The sequence below is a fragment of the Anomaloglossus baeobatrachus genome, chromosome 3, assembly GCF_048569485.1.
Source record: "Anomaloglossus baeobatrachus isolate aAnoBae1 chromosome 3, aAnoBae1.hap1, whole genome shotgun sequence".
Classification (NCBI taxonomy): Eukaryota; Metazoa; Chordata; class Amphibia; order Anura; family Aromobatidae; genus Anomaloglossus; species Anomaloglossus baeobatrachus.
The window spans coordinates 622,320,656-622,348,111 of NC_134355.1; the positions used below are offsets into that span (position 1 = coordinate 622,320,656).

Below are 27,456 nucleotides of genomic sequence, written 5' to 3' on the forward strand. Positions count from 1 at the left end.
GCAGCTCTGGTTGATTAACCCTTCTACAATGCGAGGTGTGGATCCATAGATGTTTCTGTGGTTGGATCAGCTCCTCTAGTGTTGACTCATGGCTCTTTCTCGCTTGTCCTTTAGGATCAATCAGTCTCCTGACTGGAGACCATATGCTAATAGCTCTGATTTAAGATCTGGAATTGGAAAATACACCTGATTATCACACTATTCAGTCAATTATATAAAAATATACATGTCTGTGCTAAACCAAAAACATCTTACATAAAAACCTGTTTATTACGAAAAGAAAACAAAACATATACATTTTGTACACGATTTGCCAGTTTCCACTTTTCTATAAAATATACACTTTTTGTAAACACATTTTTCTTACATACCACCTTCATGTGCTTCTCAACAATAATATCGTTTTCTGCACTGGAATGCCTCTGACCAAACCTGGAGAGAAATTTACACAACACGCACAGACTTGCATACAACGTGCTCATGATATACATCTATAATCAGTTTGCAGTCTCTAAGAATGGGTAGAGTAGGTGCAGGGTGTTTCTACGGACTCTTTACAGTTTTTTCTCACTTCGTTCTAGGCACTTGTCTCACAAGACTGGGTGAATCTGCCCACCTGGGTACTGAATCCGGTGTCACCAAAGCACACACTGACAATTGTCTTTTACAGATGTTACCTGGGCCATCATTAAGAAGAGCTCTCATGGCAGAGAAAGCTTACCACCCTTTGTCCACAGACCTTCCTCAGTCAGCTGGCTCCCTGCATGTCACACTCCATTCCTTGTTGTTTTGCTTGTTCCTGTAGGGATTTAAGAACACAAGGAGTGACAGAAGTCACTAACGTGACCGGTGTCACCAAGGCATGGTCGGTATTGGTGAAAGACTCTCAACTCTAGGCCCATTCACTGCTTCTTGGTCAGCTGCACCTGTGCGAGGATCTCCATCCGAATCCATCAGCTCAGATCTAGACTTTCTTTTCGGCATACCTAATTCATTTGACAACAGGAAAAAATCTACAACCTACATACACCTCTAAAGACTCTTACCCACTCCTGTTCTACCCATCAAGAGAGGCATTAATGCATCACTGTCTCCTGTATCAATAGGATTGGAGGGAGTGGCCGAATTTAGACTACCTCATGTGGTGTAAACAGCAGCATATCCAGTGCAGAATCGACCACCATCTGATTTCATCTATAAAAACAAAAACTTAAAAAAATATACATTAGATCATTCTTATAACTTCATCTCTGATCATAATACAGTTAGTGGTCATCTATACCTCACATGACTGAGAATACTAAATAAATAAACAAACAAATAAATAAACAAATAAACATATAAGACAAGACTTTCCTATTTCAGTTAACAGATACGGTATACCTCATAGTAATCTAATAAACATAGCCTGTGGGAAAAAGGTCAGCTTCAAAACCTATCTAATATGCCTGCTGCACCCTCCAAGAAACTGGAGAATATAATTAATACCTTATTCCCCCCTTGTTTAATTGTTTATTTACCAATATGGCAAAATTCAGAGTTTTTATACTGGTATTCCCTAAAAGAAAAAATAAAACAGCAGGTAATAAATTAGCCACATACTAAAACCTAAAATGAACAAACACTGAAAATAACGTACATCTCACAACAATATACATTACTGGGAAATTTTAAAAACCTTACAATAAACAACACTGTATCCATAAAGAAAAGAAAAACCTTTCATAGTAGAAACAACTGAGACATGATTAAATGACAGCTGTGACTGGGCGACTAACCTGCAAAAATATATAAATGGTTTAGAAATAATCGTAAAAACAGAAAAGGTGATAGAGTCACAAAATAAAAATATATTGTTCAAATAAATCGCCATTAAAAACAAAACAACACAAATTATATCGTACATCCCATAAAATTTAATATTCCCTATTCAGGTATAAACAGCAAACTAAAAATGGGAAATCCTGAACTCTAAGGGTTAAATCAAACTTACGTCACTATTGGGGAAAGACACATTTTATCAAGACACATTCCATCCTTATCTTTTAAAAGTGAGAGAGGAAGAAGAAAAAAAAAAACCTCATCCTTTGTTATAACAAAGACGTAGCAGTGAACACATCCATTTCCCATATCTACATTGGATACATTATACATTTTTCCTAATTCCTTTTTACAAATGGATTTGATACATTTTGACATCAGTATGGGTAAGTCGTTTACAATTTTTGTTTTAAATTAACTAACACAGTACAAAGATATATATATTTACCTTCCTCTATTTTATTTTATGATATAATGCTGCAGGACTTCTAAAATACCAATTGATTTTATGTAAACAGATATCTTTCCACTCATCAATTTTGTAAAAGTTTCACTTACTTATCTTTGACTTGCATTTATGGGATAGCTGAGTAAACAAATATACAATTTATACTTATTCAAATGTGTTAGTCATTTATACCACAGAACACCTCCCACCGGGGATGGGTGGAGAGCTTTGAACAAAGAGCCATTGCGAGGGGTGTGGCTTATGAGGTGTACTGCCATCAGTGGGTGTAGCAAGACGGCTGCCACAGGAAGTTCCAGGCACCTGACTTCCGGGTATAGCATCCATGTTGTGACTCCCTGGGTGTACTGGGAGTGGCTGGAACTACGTAGTAAACCAGGGATACTTTTAGTGCCTGTAAATTTGCATTTCAGCATACAAAAGAGAGATTTGATTAGCACCAGATATAATGACTTCTAGAGAAAACCAATGAGGCACCGCTAGAGAAAAACATTTAGTGATTCTACAAACAGCAACACACAGTGAATACGGTCTTTGTCCTCCAGTATACTCTCACTGGAGATTAATTTGAACTTCAATACATGGATTGCAGCCTGCCATCTAGTGGTAGTCCAACGATTTTACACAACTTTTTGCAATCTTTTATATTTTTTCCGTTTTTTTGTAACTAGGGCGACAGCGTTCTCAGCTCCTACTAAAAACAACATATTTATCTTTTGAACAGAGTATACAGTGCTTAATTGGACCGGCCGTTCCAACGGAGTCCTTTCTCGCCTCGTCCGCGTTTGTAACATGCTGACAGTGACTCGCGTCTAATACGCAGGAGAATCCGCTAACTCCAGCACCCTTACCTCAACTAAAGTGAGTTCCTTTCCCGCCTCGTCTGCCACGCAGACAGTGACATGCGCCTGAACCGCAGGGGAATACGCTAAATCCACTTTAAGTTAACAGAACCCGTCCCGCCTCGTCTATTATCTATCCAATATTCAATATTCAACACTCAATATTTAATATTCAATATCTAATATTCAATATCTAACAAACAGTGGCTGTGTTATCCGCAACACAGGGGAATCGCTAGTTCTCATACTTCTGTTCAAAAACAAACAATTTAAAAAGACTGAAAAACGCATTAATTTCTCTCTAATCCAAACCAAAATAACACTTGTCAAAGGCTGCAGCCATCTCCTGTATATTACCCAACTGACCCCTCCTTTCTCTTCACTGCAAAGAGCTGCGCTGTTTTGACCACTGGTGTCTGCCTCTTCACTCTTCCACCCCCCTTGTTTCTCAGCTAAAAGACAGCAGAGACCGAGCTGTAATTCGATCTCTGCTCTTTCTCAAGCAGCCGGTGGGCAATGGCCAACACACACTGACCCCCCTTCTCCTCCACAGAACAAAGACAGCAGCTGCCTCTGTGTGGGCACTATCAACCCCCCTTCTCTCTAACACAGCGAAGAAATGCAGGGGGGTAGGCTGCGTCTGTGGACTTCTACACTCTCCTTGCTTCCTTTGTTTAAAAGACTGCAAGCACGCTGGGCTTCTCTCCACCATTTCTATAGCTGTCTGCTCAGACAATTAACTCTCCGAGAACCAAACAGAGAAATCACAAGCTTGATTAACCATACACTATATACAAATAAACAGCTACTCAAGAAAAAGCCCCCCATTTCTACCTTACTTACAGCTCAGAAATACAGACAGCCGGATACTTTACAAAAGACCTAAAAGCCAGCACCTATAGGGTCTGGGTTTTTCTCTCGGTCACCGGCGAGCGACAGTCACACCGTTAGGTCTGCGGTGCACTACCATTCTCCGGACTAGTGACCACCCACTTTCGCCAGGTGTCTCTCGATCCACAGGTAAAACAGCACACACAATGTATATGATGTTCTTACCGTGAAATGGAGGGCGATCAAATCCTCGATATCGAGCAACACCTGGATACTTGTGGAGTAGCCCCAGACGTCCGGAAAGTGGAAGCTCTGACTCACTCTTCTCGGTGGCCCCACACTTGGCGCGCCAACTGTCAAGGTCAGAATGACGATGATGATGAGACTCAAAGGATCTCTCGATATCCGGCTGCTGTTTCTAATTAAAAATGTCATGAGTGCACTTAGAGATTAAATAACTAGACAACAAGTCAGTTACATCTATCTCCATGACTGGCTCTTAACCAAGTGTGTTTTTTATTGTTTGAAAGAAACTCTAGACCAAGCAGTAAGGGGGTGTAAACAAAAGTTTTAGTCCAATCAGGTATCGTAGGTCAGGGCTTCATGACGTAGAGAGATCTGCATATCCTTCTTGGATTGGTCAGTCCAGACTCCAGGAATTTCCTTTGTCCATCTGTCTTGGGTGTAGAACAGGAAATAGCAGCCATCTTTACAATTACATGTGGTGGTATATACTGTGTCTAAGGAAAATACACTGAATATGCAATATACATATATACATGTTAGTAAGAAACAAAAGCATTCACAAATATGTGAGTTAGTTCACATCTACTGAACTATATAACTGAGTCTATGAAATGGCTGAATTAAGTATTTTTGGATACTCAATTCTTTATCCTCAACAATTGTATCACTTAAACCTACAATTCCCAGTATGTCCTTAATAATGGTAAGGAAATGCTGGGAGCTATTGTTACCAGCCATCATCAGACTGCTGACCTTAAGAAACCTCAGTATTGACGAGACATAGTCAGTATCACAAATAAACATTTACATCCAGGTTCCTTATAGACGACATCTTCTCTCATTGGAGTCGTTCTCATTCCTTTTGTTTCCATGTAGTACAGATGCCATGATGAGATTTCATGCCCGGAGCTCGTCTGTGCAGACTTCCCTCTTCTCCGCCTTCGGCAGCATATCCCAACATGATTCCCTTAAAAATAAAAAGATAATTTTATGTCCCATAAAAAAATCTCACGTTCTGCACCCCTAAATAAACAATTTCCCCCTACTGTGCTTTTGGTACCAAATATCCCCCCTCACATTGCCCCTTTCCATATTGTCCCACTACACTGCCTCTTTCCATAATGTCATCCCCACACACTGCCCCTTTCCATAATATACCTCCCACATTGCCACTCTCCATATTGAGAGACGCGACAGGTTCACGGGCCTCAAGCAACCATATGTTTTGCAGGCCAATTATAAAGTAATAACTTCGGAACCCTTCAACTGATCCAAGTGATTTTGAGACAGTTTTTTTCGTGACATATTGTACTTCCTGTTAGTGGTAAATTTAAGTCAAATTTTTTTACATTTATTTGTGATAATATTGGTATTTTGGGCAATTTTAAAACTTTTAATCCTAATGCCCTTAAGCCAAAGTTATGTCACTCAAAAATAGTTAATAAATAACATTTCCCTTATGTCTACTTTACATCACTGCAATTTTTGAAACAACATTTTTTTGTTAAAATAGAAAAAGAGTTAAAATATTTTCAGCAATTTCTCAGTTTTCTAACAAAATTATTGTTTTAGGGACCACATCACATTTGAAGTGACTTTGAGGGGCCTAAATGACAGCAAATACCCAAAAGGGACACCATTTTAAAAACTGCACCCCTCAAACTGCTCTAAACTATATTGAATAAGTTTATTAACCTTTTAGGTGTGTCACAAGAAATAAAGTAATGCGGATGGGAAAAAATGAAAAATGTACTTTTTCCGACAATAATGTCCTTTTGTCCCCAATTTTTTATTTTCACAAGGGTAACAGGAGAAAATGCACCATACAATTTTTGTTGTGCAATTTGGGTATGCCGATACCCTATATGTGGTGTAAAACTACTGTTTGGGCGCACGGCAGGGCTCTGAAAAGAAGGAGCACCATTTGACTTTTGGAGCACAAAATTGGCTGGAATAGATAGCAGATGCCATGTCAAGTTTGCAGAGCTCCTGATGTGCCTAAACAGTGGAAATCCCCCCTTACAAGTGACCCCATTTTAGAAACTAGACCACTCAAGGAATTTATCTAGATCTGTTATGAGCACCTTGAACCCACAGGGGCTTCACAGAATTTTAGAACATTGAGCCTGGAAAATGAAAAACTATACAGTATTTTTCCTACAAACATGTTGCTTTTGCCTAAATGTTTTAATTTTTTGAGAGCAACAAGCGAAAATGGACTCTACAATTTGTAGTGCAATTTTTCCTGAGTACACCGATATCCCATATATGTTAGAAAACCACTTTTTTGGTGCTTGGTAGGGTTCAGAATGGAAAGAGCTCTACTTCAATTTTAGAGTGCCATTTTGGCTGGAATAGATTGCATACGCCATGTCACATTTGAAGAGTCCCTGACATGTCAAAACAGCAAAACCACCCATAAGTGAACTCATTTTGCAAACTACACCTCTTGAAGGGTGTAGTGAGCATTTTTACCCCTCAGGCGATTCACAAAATTGTATAACAATAGGCTGCATAAATGAAAATGTCCCATTTTTTTCCATTAAAATGTTGCTTTGGCCCAAAGTTTTAATTTTCAAAAGAAGTATTATATAAAACAAGCAGTACAATTTGTTAAACAATTTGTTCTGAGTTTGCGAACAGTCCATATGTTGTTGAAAATTACTTTTGAGGCACAGCGCAAACCTTGGAAGGGAAGAAGTGCCATATTGCAGTGCAGATTTTGCTGGAATGGTTTAAGGGTGCCATGTCACATTGGCAGAGTCCCTGATATGCCAGTAAAGCAGACCAACCAGCGGGTCTGCGACAGTGAGGTCCTGCACAGGCGCACTTTGATCTGCCCTGTTCGGCAGATCAAAGTATTTTAGTGTGCCTGCGCAGGACCTCACTGTCGGCAGTAAAACGCGTCACCCACACTAACTTCAGAAGGAGGACAAAGATGTCCGAAAGAGGAGACGCGGGACCTGGAGAATGGAGACACCCATCCAACCAGTTTGCTCCGCAGCGATCGTTAGGTAAGTATTATAAACATCTGGTAACAGATTCCCTTTAAGCTGAACTCTTGGCAGCGACTCTGTGTGCACAGCTTCTGTGCCTGCATGATCTCTAGCATGTACTGGTATGTTCCTTTGCAGGAATGCTGTGCAATGTACCGTACTGGTACATTCAATGTCTGGAAATTGTTAGGTTACAGAGGAACTCCAATCAAAGTTTTTATCCACTTCATATATTGCAATCATCATATTATTTAGCACTGAGTACTTACAATTACTCATTTTGCCCTTCTACCCATTTAACATTCCTTTTTTCCATTAGGTCTATGACATTGTGTGATAAAAAACAGACTAGCTGAATCCTTCTAAACTCTATATAGAAGCTGGAAGTTTCTTTTTCCTGCATGAGTCATCACTGCAGATGTCTCTGGCTGGGGAGTGGACGGAGCAGATGAGTCTGGACTTGAAGAAGTGTATAACTTATGCAGGGAAAAGTAACTTCCTGTTGGTATATAGATCAGAGAAAAGAGAAGAATTTACTGGGTAGAAGTGCAAAATGAGCAGGTCAAAGTACAATCCTATATAATATAGTGATTGCAATATATTAGGAGTCTAAAAACTTTGATGTGATCAGCCAGCTTCCTTCACACAGTGCATCGATGACATGCCAAAACAGGGCCACGACTCATTATTATTATTTATTATTATAGCGCCATCAATTCCATGGCGCTTTAGATGTGAAAGGGGTATACATAATAGGGACAAGTACAATAATCATAAACAGTACAAGACACAGACAGGTACAGGAGGAGAGAGGTCCCTGCCCGCGAGGGCTCACAGTCTACAAGGGATAGATGAGGATACAGTAGGTTGGCTTTTTTTTTTTAAAGTGGTTGCATCACCGAATATAGAAAAAAAAACCTTCAGTCCATATCGTATGCCACCAAAACTGTCCTATACTGATCTGTAAGACGCTGATGTTTACCTCTACTGTTCTGTCCTACAGGGGCCTTTGCTGCGCTGGTTAAAAGTAAACTTCAGTGAAGCGTTCATTGCCTGGATTCATATAAAAGCCTTGCGAGTTTTTGTGGAGTCTGTTCTAAGGTGAGGATCTTGTGCAAAGTGATTATTATTTCTGGGTGGATAGTAACTCTCTGTAAGGCTCCATTCACATGAGCATAATTTCGGTCTGAGCACTGTCCCTGATAAAAACTGACCTCACACAATATTATTTAATAGAACTGTTCAGATAGGTTTTTTCATATGAAAAAAATGACAGCTTCCACTATTATTTTCTATAAGTTGGAGTTGCGCGAAAAAAATAAATCTATCCCACACAGATCAACTGTATATTATCCAAATTTTATAGAATTCTTCGCATAGGAAATTTTATTTGTTCTAGTAAAAATTTTTTAACTAAATGAACGCCATATTGATGAAAATTCGTCCACTTTTTATGGATGAAAATCAAACTTTTTATATGGTGGTGTGAACTCAGCCTAATATAGGCCACTACTTTGTGTAAAGGTTAATTCCCGCAGGCTTATTATGGCTATGTACAACCCAAATACAGTATACCATGGTAGTATGGGATACCGTACCCTCGTATGCCTCCAGAATGATTCAGTGACATGAAAGTTTTTCTTCTTATGTTCCACTGAATTCTGAATAACAGAGATAGTCTCTTCAAGAAATAATGCTGCGCACTGTGCAAGACATCCACATAACATAACAACTCCTTGGTGGCTGCTTTTTCAATACTTTGAATACATTTTGAGTTGTCTGTAAGTAATGAGAAGGCTCTTGCCCATTAGACAAGTCCCTGCAGAGGAATGGCAATATTCACATTGCCTGTGACATGCATGCTGCTGCATAGGGCGCAGTTTGCAGCATCCCGTGTGCCTTACACTTGTGTTTGACTTTCCAGCACCATTTGCTACAATTTTTATGGCTGAAATTTTACCTGGGTGCCTACTTTAGCAGTAATTGAGACACTTTTTAATTAAAGGGTTGTTTTTTTTCTTAATTAAAGGTGTTCTTTTTTTAAAACCATCTACAACTGTATGTTAATGTTATGTGATTTTATAGTATGCCTTGCTAATCTCATATCTTCAGGAATTCGCTGTTCTCACCAAGGGCTATACAGTGTGTCCACCCATATCGTGTCCACCGCCATTAACTTGAGAACGGCGGCAGCTATAGGCATAGAAGTGGAGTCTAGGTATAGTAAAGTAGCCATGCACTACGTAATGAAACCACCTATAGCACCACCTGGTGGAAAACAACGGAGTTAGCATTTTTATCTCAAAAACGGAACGAGATAGAGAAAAAAAGTGAATTACAAAGTTGCAGGGCATCATCAATTCAATACGAATCGACACCTTGCATACACAAATGCTATGATATGAAACCCATGACCCCCCCCAAAACATTGAATGCTGGTCACGCATATGGCGCTCATTTAACATTGATGCTCAAATTGGCCACCGTCAGCTGCAATGTTCATCTGGACTCTGCACAGCATACTGTATCTTGCTGCACGTTGTGCAATATGGTATGTGACACGTTTGCACAAGCATCTGTGATACGTCATCGTAGATCCTGCAATGTTGGTGGAGGGGTCGCATACACCTGCTGTTTGATGTGACCTCACAGAAAAAAGTCCAATGGGGTCAGGTCAGGTGAGCGTGGAGGCCACTCCACGCAGACACCATACCCAATGACTTGTAGGAAGGTCTCCATGAGGTATCGCTTCACGTCTGCAGCCTTGTGAGTTTTACACGTTCTAATCATAGCATTTCTGTATGCAAGGTGTCGATTCGTATTGAATTGATGATGCCCTACAACTTTGTACTTCACTTTTTTCTCTATCTCGTTCCGTTTTCGAGATACAAATGCTAACTCCGTTGTTTTCCACCAGATGGCGCTATAGGTGGTTTCATTACGTAGCGCATGGCTACTTTACTATACCTAGACACCACTTCTATGCCTATAGCTGCCGCCGTTCTCAAGTTAATGGCGGTGGACAGGATATGGGTGGACACACTGTATAGCCCTTGGTGAGAACAGCGGATTCCTGAAGATATGAGATTAGCAAGGCATACTACAAAATCACATAACATTAACATACAGTAGTAGATGATTTTAAAAAAAGAACACCTTTAATTAAGAAAAAAAACAACCCTTTAATTAAAAAGTGTCTCAATTACTGCTAAAGTAGGCACTCAGGTACTAAAAATGCTAACTCCGTTGTTTTCCACCAGGTGGCGCTATAGGTGGTTTCATTGCGTAGTGCATGGATACTTTACAATACCTAGACACCACTTCTATCCCTATAGCTGCCGCCATTCTCAAGTTAATGGCGGTGGACAGGATATGGGTGGACACTCTGTATATCACTTGGTGCCCTCTTACAGTGACATGCATGATTATGTGCCACGTGATTTTTCCCCTGCTTGGGCCTTATCCTACATCACGTATATGGGCGGGATGAAGGACTGTTTCTCATAGCGCATGCATTCTGTTTTTTTCTATGTATTTGCTGGGAGCAACTGCGCTGCAGACTGCCATGTGCATAGTTTATTGCGACATTGGGGGAAGACACTAGCAGGGAAAATCACGTGCATGCTGTAAGGCACTGATGAGGCACATTGCTATAAATGGGGATCAAGCCTCAAATGGCAGCCTCTTAAAGATTGCCATCAAATTTTGTAACTTACAGTTGATGCCTTTTTTATTTTAGGTATGGCTTACCAGTAAACTTCCAGGCAGTAATTCTGCAGCCTAACAAGAAGTCTATGAAAAGGTTACGAGATGTGTTGAATGCCATCTTCCGACACCTGGATGAGGCAGCAGCTGCCAATATGAAGGATGTAAGTAGACGGCATCAGTGAAAGGCCACTTTTTCTGGGTCTGTTCCCCTGAAGGGTTTTTCCCAAAATTCACAGAAACAAAGAGCAACTGTTTACCTGTCCAGGCCACAGAATCAAATGCACTAATAAGATACAGCAATAAATGATGCTTAATAAAGATGGAGGCAACAGGTGCAAAACACTGATGGAGCAACCACTCACAAACTTGGCACTCCATGGAGGGTGTGATTGTTTAGTATTAAAATTGCACACAAATGGATTGTATAGGGTGCCGTTCACACATGTATGTGCACAGTGTCTAGCTTACAGCCTATTGATGATGCCCATACTATTAGACTAGGCGGGCTGCACAGCACTATATAAGTGCACCACATAGAAATGGAGACCCCAATTTACATGACCTGTATTAATGGGCCTGGCTGCATCCTGTATAAAGATATAAGTGCAATATATAGATAGCTAGATAGATAGATAGATAGATAGATATATAGATATATAATAATGTATTAGTTGATATTTTGGCTAACATACGGATGCTCGCAACCCAACTTCAAAGGTCCTCATGTCTTAAAGGGTTTTTCCCCTATGAACCTCCCTTTTCTCTTGAGCATGTCTATCGTGCTGATATATAACAAAAACTGAAAATCTTCTTAGCTTTTGTTACGGCCCCCATACACATTAGACTAATGTCGGCTGAATTCGGTTTGGTTTAATATGTATAGGGGCACCCGCTGTAGACTCTAGACATGAGGTTCCTTGATGTTTTCATTTGATTTATCAATTGTGACTTTTTAAAAAGTCAGAGGTCTATTTCTCCTTCTCACAAGGTAGCAGTGGCATGGGGAGCGCAGCGGTAAGTCTAAGCCACGCCGCCCCTACCTGTCCTATCCCACAGAGTAGAAATGATGGGGAGGTGTGGCTTAGACTTACCACTGCGCTCCCCATGCCACTGTTAAATTGCAAGTTGGAGAAATAGATCTCTGATCTCAGCGGAGGAGGCTGAGGGAGGGCAATGGAGGGCACTAGCTAGGGTAATTATACATGAGAAGTGTACAGTATCGTTACTTTTCAGTCCTAGGGTGGAGAGTCACTTTAAGCGATGCACAGTAGATTTTTTCCTGGAAGGAATGTGAGTTGGCGAGAATGATTTCATGTGTCCACTGGAGTGTCTGTAGAATTTCTTCATAACCTGTATTATAGCTTGGACTGAATATATTTGCTTATTATCATAGGTCAATATGGACATTCCTGGCTTACAACTGAACAATCAAGACTATTACCCGTACGTCTGCTTCAACATTGACCTGACCAGCTTAAACTTTGAGTCGTAGTGTTAGGTGCTATGTAAGAAATAGAACCTACCATAGTGAATTCTCTAGTGACCATCGGTCCTTTAGCACTGTGCTGATATTGCTGACCAGTCTTTCCTCGAGACATGCCCTTTTAATCAGTATCGAAAAGGAAACTGCATAGAATGAGCCAGTAATGTGTGTAATACAAGCAAAACTAGGATGACGTCACTCAGCAGCATGTAATATTTGTAAATTATATCATGACACTGTGCCTGGTGGACTTAGCCACCTATAATAAAAATATATGATATTATATGTAAGTAGAACTGTGTGGTGCCTATCTGTGACTATTACTATATTGTGTGTTTTGTAATACATGATGCACACTCTCCAAATGCAATATACAGCCCAAAATATGTGAGCGCCCCTTCTTATCATTATGTTCAGCCATCAACAACCATTCTTAACAGTTAGTCCAATCTTCATAAATGAGTAGTGTCAGATAGTGCTTGTAAACAAGCAATTTACTGCCTATTAAAATTTTCAGCCATTCTCAAGATATTAACATATTTTTCAGCCTGTTGCCTTTGTTATTGTCACTCGGCGTAGCGACGTATGAGACTTTGTGTCTGCTCCTGATAAAATCACAGACTACGTATATAGAAAGCCACACTGAGACAGTAATGTATCAAGGCATCCCTCATTGTCTCCAAAAAAGGGGTTTTATTACATCATCGTCCCTCAGCTATATAGGCATTTCTTAGATATGCACTGTAGTATATATATATTACGTATATACAGTTAGGTCCAGAAATATTTGGACAGTGACACAATTTTCGCGAGTTGGGCTCTGCATGCCACCACATTGGATTTGAAATGAAACCTCTACAACAGAATTCAAGTGCAGATTGTAACGTTTAATTTGAAGGTTTGAACAAAAATATCTGATAGAAATTGTAGGAATTGTACACATTTCTTTACAAACACTCCACATTTTAGGAGGTCAAAAGTAATTGGACAAATAAACCAAACCCAAACAAAATATTTTTATTTTCAATATTTTGTTGCGAATCCTTTGGAGGCAATCACTGCCTTAAGTCTGGAACCCATGGACATCACCAAACGCTGGGTTTCCTCCTTCTTAATGCTTTGCCAGGCCTTTACAGCCGCAGCCTTCAGGTCTTGCTTGTTTGTGGGTCTTTCCGTCTTAAGTCTGGATTTGAGCAAGTGAAATGCATGCTCAATTGGGTTAAGATCTGGTGATTGACTTGGCCATTGCAGAATGTTCCACTTTTTTGCACTCATGAACTCCTGGGTAGCTTTGGCTGTATGCTTGGGGGTCATTGTCCATCTGTACTATGAAGCGCCGTCCGATCAACTTTGCGGCATTTGGCTGAATCTGGGCTGAAAGTATATCCCGGTACACTTCAGAATTCATCCGGCTACTCTTGTCTGCTGTTATGTCATCAATAAACACAAGTGACCCAGTGCCATTGAAAGCCATGCATGCCCATGCCATCACATTGCCTCCACCATGTTTTACAGAGGATGTGGTGTGCCTTGGATCATGTGCCGTTCCCTTTCTTCTCCAAACTTTTTTCTTCCCATCATTCTGGTACAGGTTGATCTTTGTCTCATCTGTCCATAGAATACTTTTCCAGAACTGAGCTGGCTTCATGAGGTGTTTTTCAGCAAATTTAACTCTGCCCTGTCTATTTTTGGAATTGATGAATGGTTTGCATCTAGATTTGAACCCTTTGTATTTACTTTCATGGAGTCTTCTCTTTACTGTTGACTTAGAGACAGATACACCTACTTCACTGAGAGTGTTCTGGACTTCAGTTGATGTTGTGAACGGGTTCTTCTTCACCAAAAAAAGTATGCAGCGATCATCCACCACTGTTGTCATCCGTGGACGCCCAGGCCTTTTTGAGTTCCCAAGCTCACCAGTCAATTCCTTTTTTCTCAGAATGTACCCGACTGTTTATTTTGCTACTCCAAGCATGTCTGCTATCTCTCTGATGGATTTTTTCTTTTTTTTCAGCCTCAGGATGTTCTGCTTCACCTCAATTGAGAGTTCCTTAGACCGCATGTTGTCTGGTTACAGCAACAGCTTCCAAATGCAAAACCACACACCTGTAATCAACCCCAGACCTTTTAACTACTTCATTGATTACAGGTTAACGAGGGAGACGCCTTCAGAGTTAATTGCAGCCCTTAGAGTCCCTTGTCAAATTACTTTTGGTCCCTTGAAAAAGAGGAGGCTATGCATTACAGAGCTATGATTCCTAAACCCTTTCTCCGATTTGGATGTGAAAACTCTCATATTGCAGCTGGGAGTGTGCACTTTCAGCCCATATTATATATATAATTGTATTTCTGAACATGTTTTTGTAAACAGCTAAAATAACAAAACTTGTGTCACTGTCCAAATATTTCTGGCCCTGACTGTATATATATATATATATATATATATATACACACACACATACATATACACTGTGTATGTATGTATGTATGTGTGTATATATATATATAGTATATATATATACTAGCTGTACTACCTGGCTTCGCCCGGGTTAATAACTGCTGTTAACAAAATAGAATGTATTAATAGTAATGTATTCTGCACACAACAACCACAAAACAAATAGATAGAAATGTAATTATTAAAAGGCAAAAACTAAGCTAATAGAGGCATTTCACAACATATATTTCAACACCACAGATATTCCACACATATTTAACAAAATTGGCCAAGTAATGTGCTCCGTTTGTCTCTGTCCAGATCTGTCTCTTTCCTCGTCTGCCCCTTTCCCCGTCTGCCCCTTTCCCCGTCTGCCGTCTCCCCCTTTCCCTGTCTGTCTGCCTCTGTCCCCGTCTGTCTCTGCCTGTCTCACTCTATCCGTCTCCCCACCGACATCTTATTACTTCACATATAAGCTTCTTATACTATGAATGTCTTTTGTTCCTATAGCAACCACTCACAGCTTCTACTAATGTGTGTGTGTATGTGTGTATATATATATATATATATATATATATATATATATATATAATGTCTGTCTCCCCCTCTGTATATATCTCTGTCTCTCTCTCTCTCTGTCTGTCTCTTTCCCTGTCTGTCTCTGACTGTCTCTGTCTCTTTCTCCATCTGTCTCAATCTCCTTCCCTGTCTGTCTATCTATCTCTGTCACTTTCCCTGTTTGTCTCTTTCCCTGTCTGTCTCTTTCCCTCTCTTTCCCTGTCTGTCTCTTTCCCTCTTTCCCTCTGTCTCTTTCCCTGTGTCTGTCTCTTTGTCTGTCTCTTTACCTGTCTTTGTCTGCCTCTTACCCTGTCTGTCTCTTTACCTCTCTTTTCCTGTCTGTCTGTTTCCCTGTGTCTGTCTCTTTGTCTGTGTCTGTCTCTTTACCTGTCTGTGTCTGTCTCTTAACCCGTCTCTCTCTTTCCCTCTCTTTCCCTGTCTCTTTCCCTGTCAGCCTGTCTCTTTGTCTGTGTCTGTCTCTTTGTGTCTGTCTCTTACCCTCCTGTCTATGTCTGTTTCTTACCCTGTCTGTGTCTGCCTCTTTCCCTGGCTGCATTGTGACACGCCAACATTTCATATAAGGGTGTGGTTGCGCATTCTTCTGAAGTTCTGGCTGCACTGTGGCTCCGAGCTCCATTCGCTTTAATGGAGGCAGGTTTTTTGGCGAATAACTGTAAAGAGCGGGGTTACAATTTCCCCTCAAAACATAGCCTATGACGCTCCCGGGGTCCAGAAGTGTGAGTGTGCAAAATTTTGTGGCTGTAGCCGCGACGGTGCGGATGCCAATCCCGGACATACACACACACACAGACACACACACAGACACACACACATTCAGCTTTATATATTAGATATACGGTATATATATTATCCTAAGTTTTTTTAAAGATCTTTTATCTTATGCTAATGAGCGCAGAGACTAGTAGCAAGAGCGTTAGTTCCTGCTCTCATTCCGCCCTCTTAGCATGTTAGCATGCCCACAGGGGTGTACTAACATGCTATTCAATGCAGCGTCACCAGCGGTGCTGCGCGTACCTGTGTTCGCTGTGATTGCACTTCTGAATGAAGGGCACTTCCGTTCATGTGCAGTATGGAGCCGGGTGTATGTGTCCTGGCTTCAGAGAGGTCTAGTGTGCATTACTGAAAGTACTGGGCATTCAAAAGCGCGGTCATAGTGAACACAGTTACGTGCGGCACCGCTGGTGACGCTGCATTGAATAGCATGTTAGGACGTCCCTGTGGGCGTGCTAACATGCTAAGAGGTCGGCATGAGCACAGGAAGTAACGCTCTTGGGACTAGTTTCTGGCCTCATTAGTATATCATATAGGATCTTTAGAAATACTTTTTCTAAAGATCTCTTTATCTATGCTAGTGTATACAGGGAGGGTCAAGCAGGGACAAGCAATATAAACCCAGAACTGCTCGTGGTTCTGGGTGCATATTGTACCTCACAGGTTCCCTTTAAAGAGTTTGGGTGTGACATACACTTTTTAAGTTTCACATTCCTAAACTTCTCTTAGTTTCGATTAAACAAAGAGATATCCTTCTTATCTAAAATAAACAATGGAATCCATTACACATAGAGAAGAAATATATGTACACACAAACACACACTCAAAATGGAGTTGAAGTAATATTATTATTATTACTAGAAAGTGGCTCGATTCTACGCATCGGGTATTCTAGAATTTACTGTGTAGTTAATGTATGATTTTTGTTTTATATATATATATATATATATATATATATATATAGATGTTGTTGTGTGTAGTTGCCAGTGTTTGTGTAGGGCGCTGTAAATGTTCTGGGTGTTGTCTGGGTATGGGGGGGTGTGAGAGCAGTGTTGTGTGTTTCGTTGTGTGTGCTGCGTTGTTTGTGGAGTGCTGTGTGTCTGCAGCATTGTGTGTGTGTGTGGTGCTGTGTGTGTTGCGTGGTTTGTGTGGGTGTATGTGGGGTGTGTGTGTGTGTGTTTTGGGGGAGGTGTTTTGTGCAGTGTGTGTGTAGGAGGAGTAGTCCTGGGGAGAGAGGAGTATAAGGGTATGTGCGCACGTTGCTTTTTACCTGCTTTTTACCTGCTTTTTTGCTGCTTTTTCTTCTGCGCTGTTTAATGCCAAAATGGATGTGTTCTTCTATTCAAGCAAAGTCTATGGGAATTTGGGTTTCTTGTTCACACTATGTTGTTCAAAATGCTGCCTTTTTGTGGCAGAACTTTGGTCAAAAACTCAGCTTTGCGGTGCAAAACCCAAATGGCAAAAACAATTGACATGTTGCTTCTTTGAAAAGCTGAGTTTTTGACCAAAGTTCTGCCACAAAAAGGCAGCATTTTGAACAACATAGTGTTACAAGAGACCCAAATTCCCATAGACTTTGCTTGAATAGAAGAACACATCCATTTTGGCATTAAACAGCGCAGAAGAAAAAGCAGCAAAAAAGCAGGTAAAAAGCAGGTAAAAAGCAACGTGCGCACATACCCTAATAGGAGGAGTAGTCCTGGGGAGAGAGGAGTATAATAGGAGGAGTAGTCCTGGGGGGGAGAGGAGTATAATAGGAGGAGTAGTCCTGGGGGGAGAGGAGGAGAGGAGTATAATAGGAGTAGTCCTGGGGAGAGAGGAGTATAATAGAGGAGGAGTCCTGGGGGGAGAGGAGTATAATAGGAGGAGGAGTAGTCCTGGGGAGAGAGGAGAATAATAGGAGGCGTAGTCCTGGGGGAGAGGAGGATAATAGGAGTAGTCCTGGGGGGAGAGGAGTATAATAGGAGGAGTAGTCCTGGGGGGAGAGGAGTATAATGGGAGGAGTAGTCCTGGGGGAAGCTGAGGATAATAGGAGGAGTAGTCCTGGGGGGAGAGGAGGATAATGGGACGAGTAGTCCTGGGGAGAGATGAGGATAATAGGAGAAGTCCTGGGGGGAGAGGAGTCTAATAGGAGGAGTAGTCCTGGGGAGAGAGGAGTATAATAGGAGGAGTAGTCCTGGGGGGGGAGAGGAGTATAATAGGAGTAGTAGTCCTGGGGGGAGAGGAGGAGAGGAGTATAATAGGAGTAGTCCTGGGGAGAGAGGAGTATAATAGAGGAGGAGTCTTGGGGGGAGAGGAGTATAATAGGAGGAGGAGTAGTCCTGGGGAGAGAGGAGAATAATAGGAGGCGTAGTCCTGGGGGAGAGGAGGATAATAGGAGTAGTCCTGGGAGGAGAGGAGTATAATAGGAGGAGTAGTCCTGGGGGGAGAGGAGTATAATGGGAGGAGTAGTCCTGGGGGAAGCTGAGGATAATAGGAGGAGTAGTCCTGGGGGGAGAGGAGGATAATGGGAGGAGTAGTCCTGGGGAGAGATGAGGATAATAGGAGAAGTCCTGGGGGGAGAGGAGTCTAATAGGAGTAGTAGTCCTGGGGGGAGAGGAGTCTAATGGGAGGAGTAGGGGGGGGAAGTGTCTAATAGGTGGAGTAGTCCTGGGGGGAAGGTGTCTAGGTGCCCATTGTGTGTGCCGGGGGGGCGTGGCCGAGCGGGCATGGTGTGTGTGGAGTGTGGCCGAGCGTGCACAGTGTGTGGGGGGCGTGGCCGAGCGTGCACAGTGTGTGGGGGCGTGGCCGAGCGTGCACAGTGTGTGGGGGGCATGGCCGAGCGTGCACAGTGTACGGGGGGTGTGGCCGGACCAAGCCAATGCGACGGTTGTCACTGTAATGACTCATTTTGGAGCAAGACAGACAGAATAAGGCAATTATATATATAGATTATTATTATAGAGCCATTTATTTCATGGCGCTTTACATGTGAAAAGGGGTACCCATAATGGGGACAAGTGCAATAATCATAAACGAAACAAGGCACAGACAGGTACAGGAGGAAAAAGGACCCTGCCCGTGATGGCTCACAATCTACAAGTATAGATCCTGCTATCACAATTTCCTTCTCTTGTGGCAGTGGGTGGACGTTCCAGCAGAGCTGCTTGTCTACAGACTTCCCCAGATACTTTCTCATCCCCTAATAGAAGAAGCTGGCCTTCCTACACCACTTCCCTGCATTCTCTGGATCGGCCTGACCGTCACATCGTTGGATGGACACCCTCGCACACACAAGCCACAACAAGCAAGGAAAAGATATGGGTACTGCATTCATGTGCTGGTCAGAGCATCTAAGAGTTGGTCATAGTACTCATCATCTTTCACTATCACAGGGTGCAGTCCAGCAACAGGTCTCGTCTCTGTGGCCTTGTCTATAGCTTTTGAAACAATGCCCCAAACACGGGGTACAAGGCAGCAACCAAGTACTGCCATGGCCACCAGAATTATCACCATATTACATGGTACTGTATGTTACGAAGAAGGGATCCTCGTTTACCAAACGTGTTTTCTAATCACTTACTGAGGGACTGATAATACCTGAATTTTCAACTAATTCGTTGAACAGTGCATCAATTCCTCTCCGGGCTTTACTTATGCTTCCATCAGAGGCAGTGTAGTCTGGAATAAAGGTACAGCCCGATGCCTCAACCATCTTACAGACCCCTCCCCTCTTTACAAGGATCACTATAGTAGATATAATTTATGCAGTCCAAATTTTTTTCACTGTAAAAATGGGGAATAGCGATTCAAATCCCGCTGTTATCTGGTCTGTGGCTTTGGACTCGTCTGATACTCCTCTTGGAACTGCAGTAGATTCAATGTACACGTAATGATCGAAAGAAGTAGAGCTGCTGCTGGCACACTTGTTCCTCTGATTTTTCGTTGCATATTCGTGGAATTTGTCTGTATTTTGAGCCACAATCTGGAATGGCAACGGGAACTTTGCAATAGCCCATTTACCTGTCCACCTACCTGGCAGTACTGGATAAAGCTTATCATTCCCATACATCCACCACAAGTCAGCCCCAGCTACTGTCTGATTCAGGAGGACATGCAGTGGCTCATACCAAGTCAGTAGTGGTGGTGAGACTGCAGTGGGTTCGTAGGTTATATTTTCCCGTGTTCCATCCCACCATGGTCTAAAGGCCCTGTCACACAAAGAGAGAAATCTGCGGCAGATCTGTGGTTGCAGTGAAATTGGGGACAATCAGTGCCAGGTTTGTGGCTGTGTACAAATGGAACAATATGTCCATGATTTCACTGCAACCACAGATCTGCCAAAGATTTATCTCTGTGTGTGACGGGGTCTTAAGACTCACAACTATACTCAAAGCCAGCGTTGGTGGTGGTAACGTATATATCAGGGGTCCCCAACTCCAGTCCTCCAGGGCCACCAACAGTGCATGTTTTCAGGGTTTCCTTAGTATTGCAGAGGTGATAATTTAATCACCTGCACAGGTGATCATTCCAACACCCATGCAATGCTAAGGAAATCCTAAAAACATGCACTGTTGGTGGCCCTTGAGGACTGGAGTTGGGGAACTCTGGTATATATACTTATGGGTAAGCTTGTACATGTCTTCACACTGCCACTCCACCTTGGGGCAGGGGAATATGTTACACACATCAAATTTATAACCATAGGGTCTGAGGTACTGAACCAAAAAGTGGAAACTAGCTTCCCATTCTTTCTCTCTTAGGACATAACAGTCAGTGAGCCCGCATTTCTCAGGGCAAAAAGGAAAAAGGACAGGGTGTGCGTCCACATCACTCAGTGGCTCTCCCAGGCTCAGCTGTCTTTTTGCAGTGTAAATCCAGTTGGACTTTCCCTCGAGCTTTACGGCGGTCTCAGTTGCCAGCAGAACTTAGAAGGGTCCTTAAAACCGAGGCTTGAGGGTCCTTCTGACGTTTCTTTTGACCACCACCGTGTCTCCAGGCTGTAAGGAGTAACTCCCTTCCACAGAAGCTGGTTCTGGAAGAGAAGAGTATACTCGAGAGTATATGTCAGACAATCATTTTGTAAGTTGTAAGCCCTCAGTCCAGTAGACCACTGCGCAACCAGCTCTGTCCTCACCTATTATACCATCACCCATTCCCTGTAGACTGTGAGCCCTCACGGGCAGGGTCCTCGCTCCTCCTATACCAGTCTGTTTTGTACTGTTAATGATTGTTGGACGTATACCCTCTTTCATTTGTAAAGCGCCATGGAATAAATGGCGCTATAATAATAAATAATAATAAGTTCCACAATATAAGAAGACACTCTATCATGTTGCATATGGATCTGCTGCAGAAAATACAACCCTAACCTATGGGATGACCCAAATTTCACCTCATATGGGCTAAGGCCTGTATTTCTGTTGGAAGTATACCTGATTGAGAACAGTGCAAGGAGCAAACATTCTGTCAATAGTCTGCCAGTCTCCGCCATGGCTTTATGGCTTTTCAGTTTTAGGATCCCATTTAATCTCTCTCTCTACAACAAGGGTTGGGAACCTTTATTCTGCCATGCGCCATTTGGAAATTTCTACCATCATTTAGGGGCCCGCACAAAATTATCAACTTGAAATTTATCCTGCTATGTTTGGTCAAACAATTAACTAACTGTAGTGGCTGGAGCTTTTTCTCTTTGGTGCGGCTGTGATATTAGGCAATATTGATCTTGTGGCTTCTCACAACTGCTTTTCCAGGTTTGTTTCAGCTGGGACTGCTGTATATACTTCGCATAGGAAACACTGGGGGCATATGCATCACAGGAGATGCTGAGATCATATGCACCACAGGAGGAGCTGGGGGCATATACATAACAAGAGATGCTGAAGACATATACATCACAGGAGATGCTGTGGGCATATGCATCACAGGAAAAGCGGAGGGCGTATACGTCACAGGAGGGGATGGGGCACATACTTTACAGGAGAGGCTGGTGGCATACACATCACAGGAGACTCCAGGAGCATACACATCACCGGAGGGGCTAGGGGAATATACGTCACAGGAGATGCTGGGTGCATATACATCACAGGAGAGGCTGGGACATCTACATCAAAGGAGACGCTGGGGGCATATACATCACAGGAGAGGGCTGGGAGGAATATAAAACACTGGAGGGCACATACATAACTAGGGGTATATACATAGCAGAGAGCACAGAGAGCCAGGGGGATGCTGGAAAAGCACAGACAGCCATAGGGATGCTGGAGGGCCACAGACAGCCCTGGCCGTGGGCATGCTGGAAAGGCACAGACAGCCCTGGAGATGCTGGAGGAGCACAGACAGCCGTCGAGATGCTGTAGGGGCACAGACAGCCCTGGGGTTATTGGGGGCACAGACAGCCCTAAGGACACAAATACATTTTGGGGGACCCTGTGGGCACAGCCCTGTGGGACATGAGTGACACAGACAGCTCTGGTGTATGCTGGGGGGTCACAGAAAGACCTGGGGGATGCTGATGGCACAGACAGCACTGGGGGACACTGGGGGATGCTGGGAGGCACAGACAGCAATGAGGGACACTGATGGCACAGACAACCTCAGGGATGCTGGAGGGGCACAGACAGACCTCGAGGATGCTGGGGTCAAAGACAGCACTGGGGGATGCTGGAGAGGTACAGACAGCCCTAGTGACGCTGTAGGGGCACAGACAGCCTTGGGGATGCTGGAGGGGCACAGACAGCCCTGGGGACGTGGGAGGGGCACAGACAGCTCTGGGGACGCTGGAGGGGCACAGACAGCCCTGGGGACGCTGGAGGGGCACAAACAGCCCTGGGGATGCTGGAGGGGCACAGACACCCCTGGGGATGGTGGAGGGACACAGACAGCCCTGGAGACGGTGGAGGTGCACAGCAGACCTCAGGGGATTCTGGGGGCACATACAGAACTGTGGACACTTGAAACACAAACAGCCCTGGGGGCGCAATGTACACAGACAGCCCTGGGGGATGCTGATTGCACAGACCGACCTGGGGGATGCCATGAGACACAGACAGACCTGGGTGATGATGGAGGGCACAGATAGCACTGGAAGACGCTGATGGCACAGACCTGAGAGATGCTTGGGGCACAGACAGACCTGGCACACTATGGGGCACCCGCTCTTCTGTGGGACGGGAACGCATTGAGCACTTATCCCACCCACAAAGTACATCCTCCAGTGTAGCCATTGCAGCGTTCATCATTGAACGCTGCGTGCAGGGTTTAAAGTACTGACAATTAATGGCTGCCACCCAAACACTGCGGTCCTTTGGAATCTGCATGGGAGCCATAGAAAAGGTCATTGTGGTTCCCCACCCCTGCTCTAGACTACCACTACTTTGTGGTTGATATGAAGTAAGAAAGGCCTGTTTCACTCCCAGGGCACAAAATATTTCTTTCATCACTTTTCCAGTGAAGTGGATGCCTTTATCACTTTCTATGGTCTAGGGAACCCTGTATCTGCATAAAACTTCTGAGATTAGTTTATTCGCTGTAGCCTTGGCGGTGGTTTATATATGGGGTACACTTCCGGCCATCCTGAGAAGAGGTTGACACACACATGATCGTAGGTTTGCACCTTTGGAAGATGGCTGTAGTCTACCCGGATGCATTGGAGTGGGTACAGGGGCCTTGGTGTGTGTTTCATCAGCGTCTTGGTAGTCCATCCCACTTTGTTAAGCGCACAGGTCAGACAAGCTTGAACGTATTTGGCTGCAGTGACACTAAACCCAGGAGCATACTGTCTTGCTAAATTCTACTAAAAAGGGGCTGAAAGCCCGTACTTACGAAGCGCTCACTGATATCCTAATCAGGCACGAATACTAATATTCTTTATAGCAAGATACTATTTATTTTAATAGCACATGAATATAATCAATGGTACATAGGCATTTAGAACTATAGTCATAGAATCTTATACAATAACAGAAATATGCATCAACATTACCGTTATGTTGTAGCAATCCTTTCACATCGGAGGGAACTCGAGTTAATGATAAGGAATCAACATGGCATCTTGCATCACAGGAACAGTGCGTACGTACACTTCAATGTCCTGGAAGGTTTTCCCTTCATTAAGCGAGTCCGGTGTATTTTTATAGGAAAACATTGTAGGTTGTGTTTAAATGGTCACCAGCATGTGACAGCTGAGTCATGTTCATGTAACTTGACCACAAAATGCTGTGGGCACCGGCAGCTTCCTGCACATTTCCTGCAGATCCTGCCAGTTGACAACTGACCGACCACAGTTTGACCATAGTGTTAGTGAAATATTGCAATGAGCCATAAATTTCATATGCAAGCTTCCTTAAACCTGTCTTTAAGCTAACCACAAGTTTCCGGTAAGTGGAACTGTAAATGTGACTTCCTCATTATCTTAAAACTGCTTCAAGACATGTATTCTTTGGTCATCATATTGGCCTTCCAAAGGACATCTCTTTGATACTGAATTATTGATAGGTCAAATAATATCTGGGATCACTCCTATCTTTTGATTATGATCCCTATCTAATCAAATTCATACTTCAGTCATATCACATTGGTATCACAATCGGTCCTTGATCCCAGAGATTTTCCATCATCAGTATTCCACTAGAAGAAGATCACTCGGAATATACCATACCATGACCAAGAAATATTGTTTGCCACAAATTTTGTTTTCTTGGTTTGTTTAGATAAACGTTGAATCACAAATATAATCACTTTCACTACTTTTGTACAGTATATTAAAACTAAAAGCAATATTATCTGAAAAGCTCCCTTGAATATCATGTGTTTTGGCATTTGCTCGATATTCAAAGGAATCATTACACATTACATTTCCCGATATGTTACTACAAGTTTCACTAGTCCCATTTATGAACATATTGGCATAAGGCCATAACATATCATGAATTGTCCTTTCCACTAAGCTGGGTTTAAAAGCATCTACAGTATTTATAGCTGTCCCAAAACTTATTTTTATATTCCCCATAGGGATGAATCCCAGATTAGTCAGTCCAGTCTTATATCTTAGTACCCAAATTCCTCCCTTAAAAGCCAGATATTGCAAATTGGTGACTGTTGCATTCAAATTGCCTTGCCACCATGGAAGATTGATCCATCCCACTATGGAAATGGGTACTGTAGTATTCTATAGCCGAACACTTCGAGTGTCTTTATCAGCAAGATGATCAGAACAACTTTTCTACTTTAAGATTTCCTCCATCGATACCGGGACATCCAGATAAGGGATACTGGTGGCTCTAACCGAAGAATGTGTACAGATCCAGCAATCTGTGTGTTGAAAATGTGATGGTGCATCAGAAATTTATTCGCCATAGGTTCCTCCTGATGTAGACTTGTCCATCCAACGACCAAAGAGGCAAACATCAAACACAGGAATTTCTCCATCTCATTACTATCGAGCTCTTCCCAGTAACCGATACCATGGATTCCGCTTATTTACAACACCATCTGCAAATAAAGATACACTATTATTCTCGTAAATAACATTTTTCTTGTGGGACATATTCCCACTTCCCCATTCCTGGTCTCATCAGGAAAGTACGATCTTTTCCGACCGCTATTACCGCTGTTTCTGAGGGCGGTCCTTGGAGGTTTTGAATCCATATTTTTGCTCCTACATTTTTAATATTAGAGGATCCAAAACCTTTAGTACCCCGTATTGTTAATTCTGCCGGGGCAGTTCCTTCTCTTATTTCAGACAAGTTTATTAGAATTATCAACACCTGAGCCACCTTCTGGTGTTTCATCAAGATCAAAGGTTCATTTTCAAAATTTAGCATCAGTACCTTGATTTCTCCCTGATAATCTGCCTCTATTACCCCTCCCACCACTATGGCTCCTTTTAACACTAAACTAGGAGTGGCTATTTGACCACAATGATCCTTTGGTATCTGGCAACCCAATCCTGTTGAAATTGGTTTTACCTTACCTGGGGGTACCACGACAGTTTCCAATGTACTGAGGTCTAAACCTGCTGAATAAGGTGTCGCTCTTTCTGGTGTGCCCAAACAGCTGTACCTTGCAACCATGCCTCTTTTTTCCTTGTCAACTGTTGGACTGATTTGTCTGATGGCTGCTGCTTTATCTGCTTCTGAATTAAACAAACGTTCAAGTGAGTTAGTAGGGACATGAGCATCAACATGAAATACAGTGGTCTTGGTAGATTGAATAATCCCTTCAATGTCTTGCCACACTTCCCTGACCATCTCAAACACATTTTGCTGTTCCTCTCCCCAGTGGAACTCATATTTTTCCCTCGTTACTTTGTACAAATGAGCCAACATTTGTCCCAAATGAGGGATATGTTGTCTCCAAAAATCAAACAATCCAATATAAGACTGAGTCTCCTGTTTGGATTTAGGGACCGGAAAATTAATAATTTTCTGTCTGGCATTGGGCAAGATCTCTCTGTGCCCCTTGTTCCACTGAATCCCTAGAAATGTTACCACCTGAGACGGTCCTTGAACCTTGGCATCACTGATTTCCCATCCTTTACTCCACATATGAGCAACCAGTTTTGTCAATTGATCTTTCACACTTTGCTCATCTTGTCCTTGTATCATTATATCATTGATATAATGTGAGATCTGCATTTCCTTATGACAAGACATAACCCCAAAGGAGAATTTTCCTTCGGTTAGATTAAGAGTCATCCATTTTAGGATATCAATTCCCAAAATATATTCTGGTATAGGTACTACCAGTACCGTATACTCCTTGATAGGTAAATTACCTATCTTCAAAGCTACCTGTGTCTGAACCCCAGTGATCACTTGACCACCTAGTCCAGCAATTTTTACTCGAGGTCCTTTTATTTTTTCTGGGTTTCCATGAATTAAAGTAGCCTCCGCCCCCGTGTCAATCAAAGCTGGGACTCTCTGAACATTTCCCCCTTTCCAATGTATGCTAAGATTGACGTACGGACGTTCGTCCCTTTTTATCAATAGGGGGGCTTGGCTGGCTACCTATGGTAAATCACTTCCTTCTGAACTTTCATTTTCACAGACTTCAGTCTGTGTATTAGCCCTTCCTTCCGTGACCTTTGTGGCCACGGCTGCAGCCAGTCCTTCCCATGGATAAACTGACTGAAAATCTTCCCAAGACACTTTCTTTGGGGGGGTTTCCCCTTTTCCTTCTGATTTCTTTACCTTGGGGGTTTTTGAACCCCCTTCCACATTTGTAGTGGTCACTTTCTTTGCGGATAGAACTTTCTGTTTGTACAACTTCCATAATTCTCCTGTCTCCTTTCCATC

At 42.6% G+C, this 27,456-nt stretch overlaps 1 protein-coding gene across 1 annotated transcript in view; it reads left to right on the top strand.

The window, feature by feature from the left end:
- Positions 1-12,683, top strand: part of ATP6V1C2 (ATPase H+ transporting V1 subunit C2) — a 115,493-nt gene extending 102,810 nt beyond the window's left edge. The window contains exons 11-13 of the mRNA XM_075338766.1: positions 8,206-8,303; positions 10,942-11,071; positions 12,304-12,683. Coding sequence (XP_075194881.1) covers positions 8,206-8,303; positions 10,942-11,071; positions 12,304-12,402 — 327 coding nt within the window. The 3' untranslated portion in view covers positions 12,403-12,683. The remainder of the gene's footprint in view (positions 1-8,205; positions 8,304-10,941; positions 11,072-12,303) is intronic.
- The last annotated feature ends 14,773 nt before the right edge of the window (positions 12,684-27,456 follow it).